The sequence below is a fragment of the Ceratina calcarata genome, unplaced genomic scaffold, assembly GCF_001652005.2.
Source record: "Ceratina calcarata isolate Rehan_Ccalc_2016 unplaced genomic scaffold, ASM165200v1 scaffold321.2, whole genome shotgun sequence".
Classification (NCBI taxonomy): Eukaryota; Metazoa; Arthropoda; class Insecta; order Hymenoptera; family Apidae; genus Ceratina; species Ceratina calcarata.
The window spans coordinates 507,053-532,086 of NW_017154760.1; the positions used below are offsets into that span (position 1 = coordinate 507,053).

General features: G+C 49.4%; 1 protein-coding gene across 2 annotated transcripts in view; it reads left to right on the plus strand.

Moving 5' to 3' along the window:
- Positions 1-341: 341 nt before the first annotated feature.
- The window catches only part of tara (SERTA domain-containing protein 2 taranis), a 33,943-nt gene continuing 9,250 nt past the window's right edge, over positions 342-25,034 (plus strand). For both annotated transcript variants that reach the window (XR_001916602.2, XM_018024150.2), the window contains exon 1: positions 342-722. Coding sequence is in view for 1 of the 2 variants with exons in the window: in XM_018024150.2 (XP_017879639.1) it covers positions 702-722 (21 nt within the window). In the remaining variant the exon portion in view is untranslated. The remainder of the gene's footprint in view (positions 723-25,034) is intronic.

The window sequence follows — 25,034 nt, forward strand, 5'->3', positions numbered from 1 at the left end:
CGACTAGCGAGAGTAAACTCTGGTTTCCTTTGCGAGCATCGCGTCGATGAAGCTCTCCGATCTCGTCTCGCTCTCCTTTGTACAAACGTGATTCGTGAGACGAATCGTTGTTCGTATTTTTTTATGTCCATGAGTAGTTAAGATCGGGGCGAACGATTCCGGCGTTCGAGGCTGGGCCGCGTGGCGGGGTTCCGCAACGGGATTGGTACGGCACTGAGTGCCGTGCCGTCGTGCTAGAGTGCAGGTGGGCCGAGCCCCGACGGAAACAGCCGAGCACGCGCTCGGGGAGAACCGAGCGGCGGTAGTCGACGAGTACTGTTGTCAGAGTATTCAGTAATGCTTTGCATGGCCAGCCAGATGCTAGTGGGCTCGTCGGTGAGAGTCGTGTCGTTCACTCGAAGTGATCGTGTGGTGTTACTCGGCGAGGAGCTAGTTAGGCGGCATCCTGAAACGCGAGGCACGAGCACGTATATTCGCAAGCGCAAGTGTATATATTCGTGAGACTGTGAGACGCGCAGGAAGCAAACAAGAAAAAAATCCAAACGGACAGAGCGTTTCGTGAAGCGATAGGCGCCGACGGTGTGCGGAGCTTCGACATTTCACGTACTGTTTTATTCACCGAAAGCGAACAACCATCGCGCTACACTGTGTATGGTACACGAACGACCCAAGATGCTGTCGTCAGTGCCAGCGAAATAATAATGTGGTGCGACGTTAGTCAGGTGAGTGAGCAGTGCCACGTTCAGTTCCTAATATTTTTCTGATTTTTTTTTACCCTCGCTTGCCGAAAATTGTGTTCGGTGCTCTAGCCCGTCTCTCACGTTTTCCTGTACGACTGCTCGAGAGAGCGTTACGTGAACGACGATATCCACAGCGGCTGTGTGCCGTGTGAGAAACGGTCCCGAGTTCTGCTCCGTTGTACGAGAGTTCGGTGTTCCGCGTAGGGACCTCGGGCATCGCGATTTCTTCCGTCGTTTCCAATTAGAATCCGTGCATCAGTGGTTCAGTGGTGTGATTTTCTTTGTCGCCGACGGATAACCTCGGATAATATTCTCGCTCAGCTTCGCGTTCCCCCTGTCCTCCCGTGTAACGCCTTCACAGGCTGGCGACGAGTCCTCGTGGAAAATTCTATGTCACAAACCGTCGAGTGATCTCGAGTACGATCTCTATTAGTATAAACTTCAGATCGATCGGAGCAAACCCGATTCTCGAAACCCTGCAATCCGTCGGTCAGTTCGACCTCGAGGACGTAGCTTAACAGAAAAAAGGGCATCAGATTCCTCTACTAATTTTCATTTTCGATGCGTGTTCGATTCTCAAGGGCTTTGGTCGTGTCTCGGGTAGAGCCGTTCGTCGAATGAGAACGAAAACGACGTTGGGCGAAGTTCGTCGCCGACGTTGGTCGGAAAATGGATACGGCGTCGGATCGACGTCGTGTGCCGAAGTGTCAGATTTGACGCGTGGTAACCTCGTGTTCAGTAGTTTGAATTCGAAGCGATCCCGCGTTTCCTTGGGCTTGGTGATGAGCGGCGGGGGGAGGGAGAGGGCACACAGGCGGCAGCAAGAGGTGGAGGAGCAGGAGGCGGTAGGACGGTGGCCGCGGATGGGTGGCGGAGTCGCGGAGAAGCGAGGGGTGTTCGAGGTGGCTGTGGTAACGACGGTGAGTCGTGGGTCGCCGGTTTGGAGGGGGGTAACGAGCGACGGAGAGGCTCGCAGTTGAAACGGTGCGGGAGAAAGAAAGAAAACGCGGTAGGGAAGGAATAAGAGCACGCGCTACGGAAAAGGATAGGCGCATACACGAGAAACGGAGATAGATCCGTTGGATAAGAAGAGAGAGGGAGAACGAGATAGAGAAAGGTGACCGAAGTCTTCGAGGCTGCCTCTTCTTTACTTGGCCAGCGTTGCGGAGGAAACCTAGCGTCGTCCGTGCGCCGCGAGGAAGGGTACGACGTTCACTATGAACGGGGAGGGGGGCTCGCTTATGACCAACCATCAAGGGGGCAACGTCGTCATGGTTACCGCGACGACAACAACCCGATTCTGTACTAGGGGATGTTTTTAAAAAGTATATATTTACCTTTGCTCTTTTTCTATCGCCGATCGCGTGCCCGAGATACCGTCCATATCGGCACGGTTCGTTCAAAACCCTGACTCCCGAATCTTGTGACGTGCGTCATCGAACGTCTCTTTAATCGAACGATAATTCCGAAAGATAATCTAATTTCTGTGCTGTAACTCGAAAGATCCTCGCGCAAGCTTCGTTCGAAAATGCGACGGGTATCGACGTCGAACTTTCGCGCTCCCAAAATGCTTCTCAGTGAAATATTCGATGCACGATGAGCGAATTCCGGTACGAGCGACTACCGGTTTCCGACGGTGGCAGAGCGTCCGTCGAATCTGTGACTCATGTACTTTCTTATTACTTTACGTGCATGAGGAATCATAGTGAAGTTCTCGCACTTTTTGCCACGGTCGGTCTCGTCGCGATCGGACGACTCGAGTACGTTCCATTCATTTATTTACAATGATGTGCTTCGGTTTCGTGTATCTTTTCACATTGTCAATTAGTCGAGTTTCCTAGCGGTGCCGGGTGTAGAGGAAAATGAGTTGGAACGTGTCCGACGGCCGGTGGTGCGACGCGATTCTTCGGTTTCTGAATTAGAAAAGTCGACAGACCTAGTCGGTTTTCTGCACGATCTTTTGAAACGTTGGATCACTGATTAATCAAATGCTCGTAGATCATAGAACTCGAATAGACGTTGCTGGTGACGGAAAACGATTGCCACTGGTTACATAAATAGAACAGTTTCTTTGAACACAGTCGACCGATCAATCGGCTAAAACCGACATAGGACTTGGCCAAGAGATCTTTCTTCTCAACTTTCTTGCTTACCTGAACTCTGCTCTGGACCACTCATTTCCGTATCACAGAAATTACACTTGATCCTACCTTTTGATTTAGAGACATTTAGACACGTGGCATTGCAAACGCATTCCTTAAACTCAGCCATTCGATCAACATTAAATAATCTCACATAGGATTGCAGATATAAAAATCGTAATTTAGATGTAAATCGACTATGTAACGCGAACGGGTCCGAGAACAGACAGTCGTCCAAAAAGAGATGTGTACTGCACAGTAAAGCGAATCCGAGTTCCTCTCCCGTTACCCTGGTTTGGCCTCCAGCAGCAGTACTTCTTCTTCCGCCTCCTAGTCCTCCTGCGGCGCATCGGAGCCGCTCACCCACCATCACGGCCCATTAACGAGAGTTATCGACGCGCGATCTGTCAATAGGCTTCTCCCATTCATAAATTCGCCCGGCGTGTGCCGGCCGCATAGTTTTGCCGCGAAAACCACGTGGCGGCGGCGCGCGACGTCCTCTGTCGTCGTTGCAACCCGCGACCCGAGGCCTCTACTTGATTTACGGCAACGTTTTAAATGCATGCAGACCGGCCGCCTCGCTCGCGCATTCGGTCTCCCAGAGACTCTTACTTTCTCGCAAACCGTGATTTCCCCTACGCGAATCTTTCTATCGAGCATCGTAGAGAAGTAGGGAATTCGCGGTATTGAATCGATTCGAAGAACTGAGAGACTCGCGTTGATACAGCGCGAGGGTGATAGATAGATAGATCGTTACACAACTAATAAATAAGATCGACTTAATGTTGCCAATTGAATATTGCAAGGATATAATAATGATGGATGATAGGCGACCCGAGGGAATCAGGGGTAACACAAGAGATATTTATGTCACCCGAAATTTATTGTGTTTTACGTTACATCTGATGTACACATGTTTCATTACAAACACGATTCAGAGATCTAATATAAGAACGCGAAGTATGCGAAGGAACGTAACAGGTATTCGATCGAACGATAACGCGGCGACACACGGGAAAGCCGTGGACGAGGTCAGATAATAGACCTACGGCACTGTTTGGCGTGCACCGGTTGATAACATCGATGAATCACGAATTACGAATGTTACGCTGCGACTGGCATCTCCCACTGTCCCCCTTTCGATGCAAAGACGACCGAAGCAGCACGTGGTGTGTGTATGCTTTGTCACCAATCCCGTGTGCAGCACGCCGTCGCGTTTGTTGCACTCTCCCGTTTTTGTTTTGTTTGCGTTGCCGCGCCGCCGATTGAAAAATTCGCACCCACCACCGTTCCGCGCGCACGTGTGTCGTAATTCACGCACTCGACACAATGAACTCACGTGTCACTGCCTGCTTTGTAGGAAAAAATAGAAACATTTTTCGCGCGATCAAAAGCGATTTTCGATGTTTTCAGTTGTAGAAGAACGGGCGATGAGTACAGAGGCCGGTCTCAGACCTTCGTCGATTGCTGTCTTTATTAGCTCCATTCACTGGACAGTGAAGGTTCCCCGTTTGCGGACAGAGAGAAACCGCAAGAGGCGAAGGCATGATTTATGACAGAAGTGGAGTCATAATTCACGCGTCTAATTCGATCGCACGTTGCGAAGTATCGAAGTAAATCTCGGCCGTACATAACACCGTCGATCAGCATGAACAGGGAAAGAAGGCAATCGCAGCGGGTGTCTAACTTTCGAGGATTCCGGCCACGTGCCGTTAACGGTACCCCGGCTAGTTGAAAACAGCCACCGTCACCGGCTATGAAAAGTAACCGTTAGCTGTGACCCGTGTGTATAGCCGCGCGTCGATCTTACGCATGATAGAAACCCGAATCTCCTTGATAAAGATGCTACGGTTCTATTCGAGTCAGGATGAGACAGCTTTGCGGTAGGTTAAGGTTGCAGTGGCTTTCTCCTTCTCTGTCTCCTCGCCTCTTCCTTCGGAGGCTTTGTACCGGCGAATTTCACGCCCACCGCCGCGTTGATGGTTTCGTAATTGCGATGGGAATACGCCAGACGACCAACCGTGCAACAGTCTTCGCGAGACTTTCGCGTAGACGACTCGTCCACCGATTCTCCTCGTCCAAGTCGTTCAAGAAATACATAGAATTTATCGTTTGGGCAACGCGGTGTACGGTGATAGATATGTCTTCTGTAATCTGGTACACTATAATCGGATGTAACGAAGAACAGTCAAACGAAGGTAGAAGTTTGAAAAGGAAAAATGAAATGGTCCCTGCCGATGTAAAGTAACAGGAACAGTGGCACCTGTTTTGGGTGGTGCCTCGTGGAGTCATGCGAGCAGGTGCGACAGTCACTCTCCGACCCTTGTTTCGCCGACGGGCACTGAATTCTCCACCGACTCCTCATTGCGTTCGTCCAATGAATCTCTTCACTACCCTGTTCGGCCTTGAACCTTATATCCTCACAGCGTAACCCTCGGCGTTCCTGTCTTTCTTTTTGTGCTCCTTTTCACCAAAGGCAGCCCCTTATATTGTACTTTTATTGGCCTTTACCGGTACTGGCATTGTTTACACGCCCTTCGAAATTATATCGGCAACTCGTACCGACTTTATTGTCTTCCGGGTGAATGAAACCCTCGTTCGTCTAGCACTTCCAATTCCGTTTCAGCCTTCACTGAAATTATTTCCTACGTTCCAGCAATTGTACAAACGTCTATCATATGTTCATTAATCGTAGTAAAAGAGTTTGAAAATCGAATCACCGCGAATCCCAGTAACATCGGCAATGCCCTGCGCGTTCTCACGCGAATCAGAGATACAATACCCGGTCATTTACACGCTGCGAGCTCGGTTTCGTTCGGCGGTGGTACAGAGAGTTCGCGGACTGCTCGCCACTGATACGACCGGGTCTAACTTGGACGAGAGGTACGCGTGTACACGCGAGCAACAGAGGAAAGCAACAGCTGACGATATCGACGCGGAACGAGGACAGTTTATGTACTTTCTACGCGAACAGGCAGTAGGAGGAGGAGGAGGATGATCCACGTGTATGCGTGAGAGGTTCTCGCGTTACGGAGGGCTCCGGTTCGCGTACATAGCGTAATATACGATGTAAACACACGTGGACGAGAGCGGGAGAGAGAGAGAAATACGATGCAGCGTAGTGGCGTGCATGCCAGGGAATCGTCGGAGTGTGCGTCGATGCATTGTGTGTGACGTCGTCGTCCTCTTCACCCTCCGCGTTTCCTCCTTTCGCGGCCCTCCTCCTGTCATCCATCCCTTTCGAGCACGAAATCGCTGTGCACTTGGTCTCGCCTCTCACCCCTCTCTTTGCATTCTTCTCTGCAGCCACCGATACGTTTTGTCCTCCTCCAGTCATTCTTCAGCTATCCTTTCCGTTTTCTGTCGTACAAATTTTTAACGCAGGACGCGCATTTAATGGGCTTAGGTTTTACGAAACGCCGCGGAATGTTTCGATCGGCGATTCAAAATTTCCAAGGAACGGACTAGGGTCATACAGGACATAATTAGATCCCGTATAACTCGGTTTTCATCGTAAACGATTTGCGACGGTTAAGTAAGCAGCGAGTGTTCATGAGCACGCGGTTAAAACACTCGGGCGCGCGAGTCTCGGGCATAAAGAAGGAAACTTGGTACGCGTTGAACTTGGCTGAGTACTTGAACCTGGGAATACACGGACGACGGAACGACGGTAGGAAGACTGTACGTGTCGGTAGGGAAACTTTGGAGATGTGTAGGTACACGGCTAGCGCCGCTTCAACTCCGGGTACACAATGGGCACGCGAGCGTGTATGGAGGTTGACCGTGAATGAAGCCTATTTGCGTACGAGCAATAACAGGTGACACTCTCCACGGCTGTTTACCTTCCCTATCGGCAAAAAGCCGGACGTGGAAATCCGCGGGGGTGAGGGAAACGCCGCCGGAGGTGAAAGAGCGATGAAAAGGAACGCGGGCGAGAGAGACGGGAACCCGCCACGTGACCGTCGTATTTTAAAGAACGAACAGTCACATGTGCTCTCAATGAACTTGTACACCGTTCCGTGATCGACTTTCGAACGGGTCGTTGCACCATATCGCCGGCGATATATAGATCCGCGTGCATTCCCAGTCGTTTACAATGATTACCTTTCCGTCAAGTCCATTGCACGTTTTTCCAGCTGCATAGAACGGTCGCTCGGCGGTTGTACGTGAAAAACGTCTCGTAAAATACGCGCGTAGCATCGATACAGGTGTGTCGTACACGTTTCGCTTCGGTCACCGACGCGCACGTCTCGTAAAACTCGCGTGCGTTTTCTCTTGTCTCTTTCCCCGCGGATCCACGGTACCACGTACACACGGGTAAGAAGGCGTGCAGGGGATGTACGAACGTCGTCCCCCCAGCGAAGAAATACTCGGACGGATCTCCGAAGATCACGTGCTGCGCATAACTTACATTCCCACCACTCCTTTCGGTAGCACGTGCCTCTACGATTCTCTCTCTCTGTCTCTCTCTGTACTCTGCACGTCTCTCTATCTGTTCGTGTCTCCGTCTCGCTTTCATCGTGCCTCGATGCCCTCTCCATCCCCTCTGTCGTTCCACCCCCCCGTTTGCGTTTGATTCCGCGATTCAGTTCAATCGAATGGTATACGATCTTAGACAGTCAGTCGCCTCCCGTGACGCCGCACCGTCGGACACGTTTGTGTACCCACGCTGCGAACCGGAGGGAACTGGATTCGAGATAGAACCGAGTGCTCTTGCCCACTTTGCTGAATAAATCGTTTGCCCATTGTACGATTATTAAGTTCGTCGTCACTTCTCGATCAAGCGAAACGAGTCAAATGTTTCTACTCACGTTAGAACGATACGAATCGCGTTTCGGCTTAGTGAGCTGACTGATTTATTAAGAATTACTCACGGGGACACGTTGGTGGTGCATTTCTGTCGCAAACTGGTGTAACATTTAATTAATTTCTCGTTACTGGGATAGCATAAATATTGTTTTATGGATGCCTCGGCGCATGGGACAATCAGAGGGTACGAACGGTGCGTTTCTTGTCTCCCGCACGTGAAGACGTACCGCAGACGCTCGGGGGTTGATCCGACAGTGGACGGTTTCGCGTGACAAATAAATTGCCACGTGGTTCCGTGTTATCCCCGGTCTCCCCCTGCGCATCCCTCAGCTTCTTCCCCCCTTCGGGTTCTGGCCAACTGTAAATTCACGCGCCTACACACAGGTGGCACCGCCCTCTTGCCAAGTGCATGTTACGAACAGAAACGAGTACTCCCTTTGGAGATACGCGCACGCTGTGTGCACTCCACCGTCTGTCTTTCTCTGTACGCGAAACGGTAAAGTAGCGGGGATAAGCGACCGAGGGACGAAGAGAGAGAGAGAGCCTCGGGTCCGCCTGTTTATCATATGTAAATTTGAGGTGGCCGCGTGGGTGCGACGGAGACGGGAAAAAGAGACTGCGAGGAGATAGGAACTCTCCATTCAGCAATAAATGCATTCCAACGGTGGCCGTCGTGCCGGCAGCAACCCAGCTCTTCGAGCTCTCTCCGTACTTTCCGCTAACGAGCATCGCTTTTTCCTCTTGTCTCTACAGACCGTTCAATCTGTTTGTCAATTTTAGATCCAAATTAGAAGTTACATTCGTTGCTGCTACTGCTGCTAGTTGCGTCATATTTAAAAACTGACAAAAATTCTCCTATGCTTCGTTCTTAGAAAGTAGAAGCAATGAGATTGTGGTTTTATTTATATTCCTTTTTAACGATTGAAATGTGCAGAAGCCGCTCATCTATCAATAGTAAGAACATCCGAAACCCGCGCATCGTAGCCTCGCGTTGGACTCCAATTTTGGAGTACGAGAGGCCGCCGGGCACGCGCGATGGTTGACGGATTGGCTCGCAGGTAGCAGCACGTTACGGTGCGCGATCCACCGACACAAGCGAACGTGTGTGTACGATCACGAGGATCGGCCACGAACACGGGCACCCGCTCGAGCTCTTGTCTCACGCGTAAATACCCGGATGCTTGCGCAAGAATTCTTCTCGACGCACGACTCACGCGCCTCGTGCTCCCTTTTTGCCTCTCGCATGCATGCTTTGACTCTCGGTTCCCCGCACACTAGAATTTTTCGGTGATAAACAAATTTCGTGCAATAAAATTGCTCAGCAGATTCGACGACGATATTCGATTGGTTCGCGATCGACGCCCCGAGAGCGGTGATATTTTCGAAAACGTCTCGTGGCACGTTCCGTCGGGTCGTATATCGCGAACCCTCGCCTCGTGCAGCTTCTGCCGAGACAGAAAACGTAATCGCGTATATTGCTGCTCGTTTCACCCACACGAGGAACGCCTTATCGCGTAACGAGGCTACGTTACACGTCCAGCAAGTTGCGACGAGCAAGACCGCTCTGGTGGGAGTCCGTATCGCGAGCGCTTTCAGTTGTGTGCGCGAGTTCAGGGGGTTACGCAATCGTCAGGCTTTCCACATCGTCGTTGACGTTGCCGACGGTGCTGGCTGGTCGGTCGTCAGTGTCGTTTTCGAAAGGGCGCTCGACGCAGGTCGTCCGTTCGATAACGCGTGTACGGGATATGCAGGATCCGCGCTGGTCGTACCGGCTCCGAGGCGACGGAACCCGACATAATCAGTGCCGTGACCTTTAACATATATTATTATTTTCTCATCTTTTATCTTTACTATGTATTGTCATTTTATTCTTACGGCACTGATTCTGGTGGTTCTCGACGCCTCAGCGACATACGGATCTCGTTGCGGACAGTACGAGCAATCGAGCCATACTCGGCATCGATCCTCGAGAAAAGACTGTTCACGTGGTGTCATGGTCTTTTTTCGAAGTAACGCGAACAACGAGAAGGGGATTTAGCTGATACGAGCGCTTTTAGATTTTCGATGAAAGACCTATAGACAGCGAATTTACGCACCTGCGATTGTCACGTCCAACGTGTGTACGATTATACAATTCGAATGTACGACGGAAAGCGATTCTATGGATCAGTCGGTGATGGTCTCTGGTCGCAAAATTCGTAACGCACTATTTTACGTAATTCGAGTCTGTTTTTTCCGCGCGGTGCAATAAAATTGCATAATCCGTGCATAATACGAGATGCAGCCAAGTGTTCCCTTCACCGGCGACGCGATTCATCTCGTCGCAATCGACGAGAAGCGCGCCGCTACCCAATTTTATTCCATACCGCGAAACAACTCGCCAATTAAATACCGCGGCGTGCCCTCTTCTCTTCGATCGTCCGCGTGCGCTACCGATTCCGCACGAAAAATTGCTGCCTCGAAATATAAAATCATCAAAATACGTTCATCCACCTTGAAAATGACCAGACATTCTCTCTCCACCGTCGGATGGAACTCCTCCCGAAATTGTTCACCGTTATTTTCGCCGATCTCCCCCGAAAAAACCTCCCCACCATCGAACCACCCCCAGGGAGAGAGAGAGAGAGTTAGCGTCCTTTAAGTAAGTTAGACGCCTGCGCGAATCGGGGGTGGAAATTCGCGATGGTGGTGGACGGGAGCCGTGGTGGTGGATCGCGTGGGTGGGTGGACGGGTGGAGGGTTAATAGGACGTTGGCGTCGCGACGGCGGCTGCGAGAAACACGGCCACGTGCGCCCTCGCTATCGAACGGGCGCCATCCCCGATCCACTCAGCCCCGACCACCCCTTCCATGCCGCTCCCCTACTTCCTCCTTATCCGTCACGACCCTCTATACCCTCCTCCCCCTATTCGAAGCCACCCAGACTCCCGTTCTACTACCCCCATCGTTTCATCCCTCGTACCACCACGCCCCCGACCCCTTATATACCCCGTACCCAACTATTGCTACGTGCTATATATGTAGAACCCCGTACGTAGGTGTGCTGCACATAGGTTAGTATATATATCGTTCCATGTGCCGGAGAGCCGCTCGTGTGCGCGGCCTATGTAAACCCGTACGTACATACCCGGTAGGATGTATGGACGTACATATATACGTACCTAGTCGGTCATACACAGCTGTATTTCAGAATGAGCTGGATATATCGCGCGAGAGAAGTCGCTGAACATGAAGTATACAGTTTATGCCATTACCGACGCTTCAACGAATTTCAGTCTCTTTTCAGACGACGAGATAATCTGATAGGAAGGTCGCCCCGAGATGCTAATATATCTCCCCGCCGGCCGGTTATTGTGTTTTAGAATTTTTCGACAGCGGATTTAGAACAACGGGTGCCAGCCTTTTGAGACCCTCCGGTCATCGGACAATGAACGCGTCACACGTAAACACTTAATTCCACGGATTTCAATTTTCATTGGGTCGGTCGGGTCGAGGCGGTAATTTATTTCCTATCTTCCGCGACCCGGTTGCGCTCCTATCGTACGTTTTACGATTCGAGTTCTTCGAAACGAACGCGATACACGGCTTCGCGATAAGAAATTATTTGAGCAAGTGTAACGTTGGCGCCTGGGAAAGTCGCTCTTATTCGCGGTATCTCCGATCGTCCGTTTGCAATATTTTTGAAAATTCCCCCGTTGATGTTTTACTTTCTGTTACACGTCGTGCCGAGCCAATTGGCCAGGAAAATTTTTCACGGGACCAAGGTCCTTGGCTATTGCTCGAGGAATCTTCGAATCGTTTACGAAGTAGTATGCATGCACGCGTGGATGCGTGCACGCGCGTCACATCCTTCCAAACCAGTTTCACACGGACGTAACCGATACCTTCGTCTTCCTCGTGAAGATCGGACTCTCCTCCTTCTCTCATTTTCTCTACGTTCTCTGCCATACTTTCTAGCCCTGTCCCTTTCTCGTTCCCCTTGGCCACGCAAGGATACCGCGTTCTAAGGCCATTTTCGAAGTTCCGACTTGCCCCGCGAATCATGCTCGAACCCGACTCGGTCACCTCGAACCTTCCTGCCGTCGAGGCGTTACAAGTTCCGATCTTTCGTATAGAAACTTTCGACGCCGCCCTGGCGAGGTCCATCAAAGACGGACAGGCACCGCTTGCCTTCGGATCAATCTGTTTGCTGATCGCTGTTGCAATTCTAAAAACTAGCAGCGATGCAAATGTTCTGTGCACGTTCTATGCATAGACGGGTCATTGTGTCCAAGGAACAGCAATAGTATAAACGGTGTAGGAGAGGGACGGACGAAGAGCAGCGAGTAACGGATAGCAGGTAGCCTCGCGGTTATTTGCTTAATTGTGCTTGCTCTTGGATTCGCCGTGGCTAGAGATGGCCACCCTCTAATTACCGGCGTGATCCTTACACTCACCGGTAATAATTAGCCTAAACATATCGTGGTAACATTGGTTTCTCCCGCTCGAAAATCGTTTCTCGAACTATGATACTTGGATTCAGAAATCTTGTACTGTTTCTTTGGCTGCTTGAAACAGTCTCGTTATGAACGCGTTAATGATCAAGATATTTCCACCTGTTATAAACGTTATTCGAAGTCTTGCCGTATTTAGAATAAACGTCGGTCTACAGGTAAAGATAACGTAATTGAGGGGTTGAAAAGCGACACGGATCCGCGTTGTTCGTCGCATTCAGTGTTGATGAAAAGACGCGTGGTTATTAACGTTCTATTATAAAATAAATTGAAGCAGGAATTAGCAACTTTCCGGGAAGAGTTCTGTAAAGAGGTTCGTGCCGGTTTTACCCCACGGAAACTTTCGCGAAACACGCCTACGCAACGCGTTACACGAGCGCACCGCTCCTCCTCGCCTCTTCTCTCGCCCCCGCCGCCGTTTCTTCTCGCGCGACGATCTCGCCCTTCGCCTCTCTCGCGCCGACGGTTTCAGAAAGGTGCGTTTTTCAGGTCTCTTCCCGCCCCTCGACCGGCTCTGAACTTCTCTGAAAACCCGACTGTGCTTCACAACGGAAAATCTATACAAGGGGAAGCTCTACCGCGCTATTCAAAAACCATCGTTCCGGGTGTACCCGGTTCTATACGATCGTGACAGAGTCCGTCCACCGTTCGAAGCGCGCAACTCGATTTTTATTAAACGCACGATCGAAACCACAGATCTGTACGCTGAACGAACGTGGAAATCCAGTCTCGGAGTCAGAGATCAGATTTGATGAATCCCAGTTCGAGTCTCGAAATTGTGTACTGCCACGCCCAGCGATCGTCGTCGAAAATAAAAAAGGAGCACAGACGGAAGTCTCCGGCGATCTTGTCGTGCTGCGTTGATCGCAGTTGAATCCATTAACGTCGTTCCATCATTTTCTGCAATTTTGCATGCGGCACCGGCGACGATTTCGCTCGTCGCGCGGAATCCTCGTTTCGAGAGCGCCCGTTATTCGTCCTCCTCGAGAAGCCTCAATATCGCGCACGGTACGGTCGCTCGTGTGTGAACGAGCCTGTACGTGCGAAACCGCGTTGGCTCGACGGAGACGGAGCTATACACGCGTGTGCACGTGTGTACGTCGTGTACGGTGACGCGTGTGCGTAGGTGACGGAGAGAGACAGAGACAGGCAGAGTGGGAGTCTCGCGGCGAGGAGAGAGAAACAGGCGAGGGTAGTTCGGTGGGGAAAATAGACACAGAACACGCGGGAGAGAGACGGAGAGACACGTTTACACGCGCGCACAGGGCGTTGCCATGGAGACTTCGGCTCGTTTCACCCCCTTGTCATTTCGTCGGTGAGAACGAGAAGGGTAGAGGTGAAAGAGAGAGATGGGGAGAACGAGAGAGACAGAGAGAGAGAGATATAGAAACGACTGAAATAGAGGGAGTGAAAGGACGACGAGAGAGGAGGAAAAAGAGGTGAGACGGTGATGGTGGAAGAGATCGCGAGGAGGGGGTGAGAGAGAGAGAGAGAGAACGGTACTGGTACTAGAGGGTAAAACAGGAAGGATTGGAGCGGGGATCGAGAGGGGGGAGACTGGGTGAGAAAAAGAGAGGAGAGCGAGAGAGAGCTGCCAAACGTGGGGCCGGCAGTGCAATCAACCCGTTGCCCGGCCGTGAGGGTAAAACTACCCCAAAGTCAAACGAGGATACGTATATTGCGGGGAGAGCACCGTCGCTCCGTGCTTCGCTATACATGTATACCTATAAAACGTGTACATAGCGCCGTGTCGTGTGTACGTGTATTGCACGCGCGAGCGGGGGAAGATGGAAAAAAGAGAGCTATAAAATGATAGCATGTAGAAAAGGAATGTTTCGCTGTTAAGTGCTTGATAATAGAAAAGAAACTGCGTTACTAAAACAATCGTACGCATTAAAGTTAACCCTCCCTGGCGTACGTTTTTAATTGGCGCCGGTGATCCCGGATGAAATTCCAAAATTCGTCTTGCAACGCGCGTAAAACAGGAATCCAACGCGGTATCGTAATTCAATTATGACGCTGTTAACCATCGGAGTAAACAGCAACGGAAAATGTAGCTCGCTTAAACATTTTGTTTTGAACACGCGACTCGCTTCAGGCTCGGGAGGATATTTACTACGCGCAACAAATAATTATATAACGCGTTTCTTTCGTTCGAGAGAAACCGAAAGAGAAGTAATATGGATGCTAGGGAGTTCTGCCGGCGAGTCGTCGTCGTCGTCGTCGTCGTCGTCGTCGTCGTCGAAAGGCACCTTGCGGTATGTCCTTGCGGACGTTCCGAACGGATGCGAGGTTTCAAACCATTCAGGTTCGTGTCAGAATCATTTTTCCGGTGATCGTAGAAAACGTGATATCGATCGAATCATTGTATCGATCGTTTCTGTAATTACGAATATTGTAATTAAGTGTTACGATGATTAACCGCGAAGAAATTGCATTAATTCAGATTAATATTAATTTATATTAATATTTATGTCATTGTACGATACAAATGGGTTAAACCGGGGAGGGTGTCGAGGAGGTTTGCGTTCCTCGTGCTCTCGGTTCCTTGCTGGTAAGACGCAGTTGCTCTATTCTCCTGGAACCAGTTTTCCTCTCCACACTCGCGCGAGAGCGAGCGCACGAGAGAAAAAGAAACACATGCTCACACGATGAAGACTCGCGAGCGCTCGCGCGCGCGTTCTGGCACGCACATGTTGCTGTAACCGTGCCGTCGTGTAGTCGTGTTCGAAGGAGGAACACGCGTGTACGTTCCACGTACTTACACGTACACACCGGCTAAACTAGAAAGTTGCCCCGACCAACGTCGAAGAAACGACGGTACCACGCCGGGCTAGAACCTTTCAAATTTTAGCCGCGTTTTCCAAGGAGAAAAGTACAATCTCGTTTTATATCAGACTTTCATTCGAGATCTTTGAGATCTCTCATGGGAGCGACAAAAAAATAGTACCATCGATTTTTCGTGAAACATATTTTATCTGTGTTCCAAGTACGAAATGATCGTTGAACGTTTCTCAAGAATCCCAAGATCCACGACGTTGAAGCAGGAATCGACTTGGTGTTTCGAAATATTATTTCATGAAGCACGCTGGTGCGCGTATCGGCGATTGCGAGGCGAAACGGAGGGGAGGGAGGGGAGGCAGCATTGAATTTTCCATTAAATAGGTGGAAAAAGTCCACCCTTGGTATGTTGTGCGATTGTTGCGCTGACAACCCCATTCTAGCGAGTAGAAAGTTTGTGCGGAGGCATGTATTTTGCTCGGCGCAAGAGCGACATCGCGGCGAGACCTCAGAGCGTGGGTATCAGTACGGAACCGAGTCTACGACGCATCGGCCGCTGCGTTGCCACGTTTCGAGGTCTCCCGTTCTCGTCCCCTCTCGTTCTCCGACGCCCGCTGGTATCGCGGCCTCTCGTTCTTTCTTCATTTTCTCTGGTCGCGAAGCGTTGCCGGCTCGACTGGCGGGAAAACTGGGTTTCGAAACGAATTTTCTTTGCATTCTTACGCAGCTAACCTGCGTTTTCAACGAATTCCTCCGCGAATCGCAGTCGCGTTCTAACGAAAACTAGAAGAAATCGGTAACTAACGGACTTGGCTCTCGGTAGATAAATTGTACGCGTGCCTCGTTAAACGAGATGAATACCGTAGGCTTTGATAATTAATTTCCCATTGGTTCGGAAGAGGAAGAATGCCGTTTTGGTGAACGTTGGATTTTCCCATCGAATCCGAGTATGAAGAAGAAGTAGCGAAGACTCGTTGCTCTGGCGGTGTACAGGGAGGAAGGAGGGTAGACGGTTTTAGACTACGGACTCGACGCGTCGGCGTCGAGTTAAAAATAACAGTAACGGCAGCGGGACAGAGCCAGTCCTCGGCGTCGACGTCGTCTACGTTTACTGCTGCCTTCGCCGTCGTTCTAGAGTGCTTGCTCGGAGCTGCATCGGCGATATCGACGACGGCATGGCACTCTTCCCGTGCAGCCTTGAGCGCAAACACCGCTATCAAAAGCTAAAGACGCGATATCTATACTTTTACCGAGGTTCCTCCTATCAATGTTCAACGAAATTCATTCGGCCGACGTTCGATTTCCATTTTTATACTCTGATTTTGTTCCTCTTTATAATTACTTCAGCACGTTTTATTGAGCGATGCGTTCGCCGCATCTATACGCTACATCATCGAGACAAAAACGATAAAGAGAAGCACGGTATCCGTCGTCGTACAATCTGTTTCTGTTCGAAAGATTCAAATTCTGTCCTTTCATCACGATTATAAAGGGACGTCTCATATCAGTTGGCGATCATTCGTCCAAAAATGAGAGCCAGTGACCCTAAAAAAATCTCCATGATAATTCTGGACGTGGTATTTTATCCAACTCGAAATCAGGCGATTTCCATTGGCTCCGCGAGGTTCATCGCTAATTGCGATCCAGCATTGGGAGATCGGCGAGACGTCAGGCGTAACGGTGCAGCCTTGAAGGAATGCTTCGTCGAAAAAACGACGCCTCGCTGCCGCTGCTGCTGCTGCTGCTGCTACCATCGCCAGTTAGCGCTGCGCGCGCGTACACGTTCTCGCACGCTTTACAAATTTGACTTTCACGAGGAGACTCGTTGGTTCGTCGCACGTAACCTTGGCTGCCGTCGTCGTCGGAGCACGGGAGTCGTGCAACGCCGGGACGGATTTTATTTTCGTATCGCCGTCGCCTCTTGTTTTGTTTGCCTCTGGTCTTTTCGAGCGCAGACGTGCTCGAATTCGACTTCTTCGACATCCTCTGTCGCGAATCTGATATCAGACAGAGGAAACGTATCAGAGATCGTCGATGATGGACTCCAGCCTGATCGAGAGTGGCCGTGGTTCTGTTTCATAAAACCGGCGAAATCGGCCCGAAGGCGCGTCCAGCGCCGCGCTACTCTCGGTGAAAGCGATCGCGAGGGTAACGCCGCTGCTACCTCGATCAGTCGACCATTAAAATGACCCGAAACCCTCGAATCTCACTACGAATCTTTGTTCATAAATAAAATACGGCACAGACGTTATATATTGGAGAAAGAGTTTATAAATTCGATTTCGTAGATCGATGTAAGCGACGCTTTTCGCGGATTCGCGTGCCACGTTAACAGTTGATTTTTGACTCCCTTGACGACAGTTCCTCGCGTCGTTTACCGGCTATCGTAGACATGCTGACAGCGAACACTCGGCTCGGTGTCGTGTTGCTCATATTGAGTGTCCAAGACTTGCTTCGTGCAAGCGAATTTCGTTTCTCGAAACGACTCGCATCGCCGTTCGATTCACCGGTGCAATTTAAACGGTTCTTCAACTTCCCGTAATTCTTGCAATTTCTCTGATAACCGTGGTTCACGAGGGGAGTCCTTGGCCTTCTGCTTACTAGAACTTCGTCGAAATCATGGTTGCGAACGTCGTTACCTCGGTACCACAATATCGGTAAAGTTCGACGTTTAAAGGCTAGGATTAGCCTTTAACCCACTAGCTAATCGCAAGTGTGACTCAAATGAAGAGAATCGTCTTAAGAAATATACGAGCAGACATTTCATAAAGAATATCGATAGAACCGTTCTCACGGCGTGAAGTACTGCAGCACACATTCGGCGTAATTTTCAACATCTTATAATTTTCTTAATGTAGTGGCACTTTGCTCGAGCTAGGAATAGCTGCGGCAGGATACGGGAACAGTTACGACCGGGGCCGGTATTGCCGGAGGCGATCGTGCAAGGACGGTACCGCTACGGGCGAATATCTTCCACCGTTCTTCCTTGTTTCAAAGATTTATCGCGCGAATAGTCCGTACGTTTATTTAACAAAATGCAGTTCAATAGAGACGCGATCACGTAAATCATATTGAATCGCGGTGTTAAAGGCGATGATAGCTACGTGCATTTGTGAACAATGTGGTACAATTATTCAATTAGGACATCTGTACTAAAGACTCTGTAGATTTTGACGAGAACGATTTACACGCGATAATTAAAATCGTTCATTTCGAATTTGCTCGATTTTCCTTTAGAAATTTTCTAATGCATCTCGGAAACGAAGAAGAAGAGGTAAGAGCGACGATCGAGCAACAGGATGCGAACGATTACGAGCCGAGCCGAGTTCCCCGTGTATTTGCTTGAATATCGCGAATACGAACAGCCGGAATATCGCATTCTCGTTTTCTTGTGTAGCCAACGCGGCCACACCTTTCACCAACACCCAACCGGGCCCGCGTTGCGTTGGCCTAGCCTCTAGCGAGCTTGGCGAACGCCCGTGTGTTCAACGCTCGTTCGACCAGCTAGCAAAGCCGTTGTACACAGCTTCTGCGCTTAGTGTACGTGTACCGGTTAACAGTAAACTCTTCCACTTGGTTCCACCAGGAGAAGAGTCCGCCGCGTTGATGAGCACAGGCGCGGCATCTCCGCCATTTTCTAGGACCTTTTCCTCTTTCAACGATACTTGCTTCAATTCAGCGGGAAAGGTCTCGTCGAAACGTACTTAAATATTGCATGCGATCGAACGGTTCGGAATCGAAATTGTTTTAGCATCGTTGAAGAATCGATTAGATAGTCACAGAGTTAATAGACAGTTCGCGAATCTCCTAATGTAAGCTTTATCGTTCCCAAAATTGGCACGATCAAGGGATTTCTGTCCGGGTAGTTTCATTCTCTACTACTTGGAACGTAGGGAAGCTCGGTTGAAAGTTCGTTTCCGTTCGCGTCGGCTCAGTCAGTGCTCGTCAGTCAGAGGACAGGCAGGCAGGCAGGCAGGCAGGCATGGTCGGCCCGTCCGGCTGACGAGGGGATCTCTTCGTTGTCGCTTCGACGAGCCAGACAAAAGGAACCGGGGCCGATAGCCGACTGGCGACCCTTCGCCATATAAAAGGTTCTAACCCTCGTTTCTCCCTGCCGGCGAGGGTATATACGGGCTGTACTACCCCGAATCCAACAATACGGGCCGAAAAGCCCGTTTGCGGAACTCTCCCGGGTAGACCCGAGGGCCCAAAGCCTGCGACACGCTACGCTCAAGCTTTTACTTTATTGTCATTGCGCTGTATAACTGTCACCAATCATGTTCCTCCCTTTATTTTTCTCTCGAGATTAGTATAAGACTGAGGAGAGAAGAAAAGGGTCAAAGGAAGAAATTATCCATTGATGATTATTGGTGATCATTCTTTCTATTTCCTCCTGTCTGTTGCATAAAAAATATTTTCCTGATCTCCCGTCTTCAAATTCGTCTCTTCCGCGATTCTCGGGTGAAGACGAAGGACAGCTAAATGCGGAGATACGTTCGCTTTCAAGTTCCGCGAAGATAAAGTCATTGTTTGTACCTCGATGACGCGGTCAGAGTTCTTCGTTACCGTATGACGAATACGTGACTGGTCAGAGTTTCCGATTCCTCGGAGTCCCCCCTCGGTAAAGATCTGTTTTTTTCTCACTGGATTCTCGTTCTATCCGACGACAGTTCGACACCGAGGAACATATCGTACAAAACGCAGTTCCACCCCAAATTGCTGTTTCCGTTGCACCTTATTCACGGTAGCATATAGCTCGTAAACGGTTTCCCTTGCGAAAAACCGCAGTAATTAGCCCGATCGTTCTGAAACCTTCTCTCCGAAGTTTACAATTAGACACCGTTCAAGTTTTGAAATATGACGCAAACACGTTGACGATTCATCCTGAAACAGCAGCGAATTATTCCTGAGGTCGTTAGCTTCGGAATCGTTTAGTTAGGGGAATGTGTTTTAGTTGAGGGTCAGAGAACTCAGCCCCTAGGAGTTTCAGTAAGAACAGCGCGAGCTTATATTATCGATAGTCTACGGCTGGCTAGTTTAGGTAGTAGTTAAATCGAGAATTTTGAGAATCACTGGGCCTTTCCTGGCTAGGTCTAAGGGACCTCTTACAATGAGAGAGGATTCTCCTGATGCGGCCCGGTGTCCAACCCTCGTCAACGAACAACGGACTGGACGACCGTCGTTTTCTACCTGACTCCAGGTAGATATCCCCGCCGTCCCGAAACACGAGGGTACCCTCCCTGTCACATTTTTTCGGGCTTTCTCGCCGGTTTACGTGTATAACCGGGTATAAAACGAACCCCGAAACGAAGAGAATCATAAATTCCTTGCGCACTGGGTTTTAGGGTTACCAAGTTTCCGCCGGGATTAAGAAGCTGTCGTGGGTGGGGGTTGGTTCGTGTACCCAATTAATATTAAACGTCACTGGACAGCAACAGGTCCGATCCTAGACCCCGCTTCGACCGTGCATCCTACGCGTGGTTCATCCCTTTTTCGTGGAGACGCGACTCGTGAATTCCGCCGCGCAAACCAATTGGCGACGATGTGACACGAAGAAGAAGGGTCGAATCTGTATTCTGCGATGGACGTTATTGCACGGATTTCGCGATTTCTTTTCACGTTTTATCGACAGCGTGCCACGTAGGTACATGGCTTTATCGATCTCGGTTAGTCAACCAAGATACACGACGGCCAAGATAAGCGATATGACTCAAACTGAATTCAGAAGTGTGTCTCTCTTATCCGGTCGGGTATTCGTCGATCTGCGCCACTTCTTACTGTTCGCGGTCGTACGTTTTTTATTTTCGAAGGAGGATCGATCGCGAGCTCGAGAAATAATAGATCATCCTCGCGAATCGCGACGCGAATCGATCGAGGGATCAGGTGCCTTGCCTGGACGTCGTAAATGGAATTCTCCTCGGTGTTTCCTACCGTGAAACATTGACGACGCGTCGACGTCAGCCTCCGGTGTGTCCCCGATAACGCGATTCCATGAAACCTTGATCGTATCGTGATCGACACCGAATTTTTGCAAAATTTACCCTCGATTAACGTTCGATACAAGGGATTTCGGTGACGCGTCTCGACTTTCGTTGGCTGTGACCACCGAAACGCAAGTACTTATCGTGATTTGCGAAATCTGCACTCGATTAAACTTATACACGAGAGATCTCTACCCTCGCGATCTTTTAACCCCTATTCGCACGGTATGTACGTTCACGCTCGGCGTACAATAGACAAGCGTGTGTGCGTGGAGAATTCGTCACGCGAAAGCTACCTGCTCGCCACTCGGGCCGAATGCACCTTGCGACCGAGCCCGTCCCACTCGTACAACTTCGCAAACGCACAACTTCGTGTATGTCTGTATTATTTAGCGAGGGCACCTGCGACCCGTCGTATAACCATCTTATCCTTTCCTACAATGGCCATCTCGTAAACTTCCAATGCGCCCACTCGTCACGAACAGGTTTTCCTGCCCGTGCTTTCTTTTCCTCTTCACCTTCTCTTACCTAATCTAATCACCAAGGCATCGACCATCTATTCCAAATTTCACATCATACAATTCGATTCTCTGAACATGTTTCTAATTAATCGATCGCGGACACTTTATACAGAAGTTGTAGACACTGATGATAACCTGTGCAGAAAATAGAAATGGTAACACAATATCAGAAGCGAGTCTATCGCAGTCTTTAGATGCTGCAACAAATGCATGATTAGAAATTTCCTTCGTACTAGAACAGAGGGAGAGTCCAGGTAATTGGTTATCATTCAATGAGAGGAGATTAGAGATCTTTGATTTTGGTCGACCGAACGTCCACGCGTTTCGTTGCATTGTGTGCACGTGTAAGCAGGAAGATGCTGCGCGAAAAAAGCTCGAGGGGTCGGAGTTACCCATGAGAAAGGGAGGGCTCCCACATACAGGGGTGCTGTCCGTTGTCTGCCATATGGCCCCTCTTTTTTTTTTCTCTCTCCTTTACCGATCCCCATACTGTACGGCTTTCTTCCCACACGACAAAGGTAGCCACCCACGTGTGCATGCACGTGCATGTTTACATCTGCGCGCTTGTGTTCTTCGCCAGTTGAAAGTGAACAATCTTTTTGTTGTACGTTTTAACAAAAATGAGCAGCAGCGTCAGGTGGACGTTCACGACTTGATTGTTGATCAAACGTCTGACGAGAATTACATTTGATTACTGGGAAATAAAATATATACGGTGGTCGATTTAATAAAATTGCAATATGCATGATCAGTTATTTATAAATGCAGAAAATCCGGCTACTTGTTTCCTTATATGACTAATAGATAGGGACGTCCTTTAAGGAAGATGATATTGTTTTCTGGGATACCGTGGAAGGTTTTATGTTGCAACGCCGGACAGAGTCGGCTGGTATTTAAATTCGGAGTTCAGAAATTGCAATATCTTCTTTTAGATATCGAGTTGAACGGTACAATTTCTATTTTTGCCTCGCAAAGGGGTTGTGCGGTTTCCCGCGGGGTGCCTGACGGATTGGCATGCGATGGAATAGTTTTGCCGATTTAAATGAAGTTCGAACAGGCCTCGCTTTTCCGACGATATCGATTTATCGAGACTCGTTCCACAACTCGGAAACGTGTGAAATTTTGTTTTCCACCAAACGCGTAACAACAGAAATTGCGGAATTATAATAAGACTCATGATAATTCGTATACATACACATTACGTTGTTACGAGAGTAAAGTGAATTGAGAATTCAAAAATTAATTCGCTGTTTGGACATTAAAAAGCCTTCGCCCCGAAGATATTTATTTGAGGGAAGAAAGCCTCCCAAACCAATTAAACTAGAGTCATCGAGAAATCGAGAGAGAGAGAGAGAGAGAGAGGGATGGTTTGAAACATCGGATCTTCGTTCTCGATCTCTTTATTTTAACGTTCGGAGAGGAGGACGTTAAGAAGCCGAGTACATTTCCGTTTCTTCGTTCTCCCAATTTTCCTACCCCTCATCCGCCCTCCATTCTCCGAGCTCGGGGTGCGGAACCCTTCGTTCGGGGCACCGCAGATGCCGGGCACCCTACCAGATTACGTGTCCCCGGTTCTCAACTTCGGCACCGTTCAAAGGGAAGCCGGCCACCCCATGGTTTCCCTTCGTCGAGCAGTGCCAAGGGTGAGAACCATTCCTATAGGGGAAGCGACCCTCCTGTTTCGGAGACCTTTCTTTATTCATCCCCGCGAATGTAGGGCCGAGCAGTGCGCGTAGATTCTCCTCCTTCTCGCCAGAGCCACGTATATAGGCTAGCATTTATCGTTGTACATGGCCGGTATGTACGTTTGCACAAAGGACACGGGGTAACGCAACGGGCGAGTGTGCGTTCTGCGTATTTACTTCTCTGCTCGCGCTGCGTATACCCATGGGTGCTCCACTATTCGTATTTTCGCGGCTGCAAATGTTGCGTCGCGTGCGCACCGTGAAACTGGGTCAACGATCCAACGGTTGGCTCTTCAGGGATCGGAATTTTCGTTTAAGTAGAACAAAAACGTTTCTGAAAATGTCTTGCTTCCGTATCCTCGAGCAATTCATTTCCGTGATTGTAATATTAAACCGGTATTTCACGTAATTAACGTAAGTTTCAAAAATCGTTCGTAAAACGTAAGAACGACGCAAGGTTTTCGAAAATTCGCGATGCGCGCGCGCGCGCTAGCGCGCGATTTGCGGTAGTCCTTGAGGCCCGAGTCTCTGCTCCCCGGCAATCTTATCCGCTCGGCGAGATAGCGCAGCATTAATCTGGCTTTGGACTTTACACCGTTTTAAAACGAGCGGAACGTACGTTCGGATCGACGGTCAGTTTCCAGGATCGTTAGCACAGAGAACAAAACTCATACTTCTCGCATTCGAAGAAACCACCGCGTGTCGCGTTCGGGACTCGATTCTTGCGTCACATCGTGTAACGAAATTCAACGATTGCATAATTCATGTTTAAACGGGAAACGTTTGACGATTTTTTATGTCGGAATTGTACGAACTCTTCGTACCTTTTCGAGTTTCAATGCCTCACAGATTTGTGTCGATGAAGTTCGCTCAGTTTCCAAAATTTTCATTGACAGATCTTTTAAGTTGTGCCAATGGAATTCAACTCCATTATTTTTATAGAGAATTTCGAATGATGCGCCAAGCTGATTCGGAAGCTACCTTTGTTGTCTTTGCGCCAGAAGTAAAAAATCTATAAGGACGATTCCTGAGGGTCATTCGGTTTCCGTTTAAACGTCGACGGAGTTGCGTTTAATAATTATAATACGTCGTATATCGCTAAGTTATTTCTTGGCGTGATAGCGCGATGCGACTTCGTTCCCCGTCGACGTTTCGAGCTGTTTCCCGCTGTTGGCGATCTCGCCAGCAGGCGGCACAATGCTCGAGTCCCCTTTCGAAAATAACACACGGCCGGTTGACGTCATGTTGTCATGACTGCCGACCAACGTCGCCTCGCCTTGGACGTCGTTCCTCCTGCCGCGGCTCGTGCAGCGCAGAAAATTTTCGCACCGACCCGCGAACCGATTACGTTCTATACACTGCGCAATTTCAAATTCGAAAGCTAATTCGTCGATGCTCCAACGCTTTCGTCGGGCTCTATATTTTACCCGCAGAAATTTATAAAATGGTCGAAGTATAGATACTTGAATTTCTGATTATCTCTTAATTCTAATTACTTCTAAATACGAATAATTTATTTAATGAAGAGCGGAATCAAAAATTCATTATATTGGATTTTGTAAAATGATAGTTTTAGTATGTTCGCGCGTGGCTAGCGTACACTGTACACGCGTATAGCTGAGGAATGTACCGACGCCATACACTGGCTGGTTTTATCTACGAGGCACCGAGCGACGGGGGCTCTTCGTGTGTGTTCGTTCTTTGGCTGACTAGATAGCTTTGATTCGTGTAGCAAACATTACCTCATCGTCAGGCATAGCCGGATCCACCGCAAACCTTCTCTACTTTTGATTCTCCTCCACCGCGCTTACTACTTATCGCGACTAACACGAAATTCGAAGTTCTTTGGAAAAATTTAATTTAAGGGCGCAGGCTTGTACATAT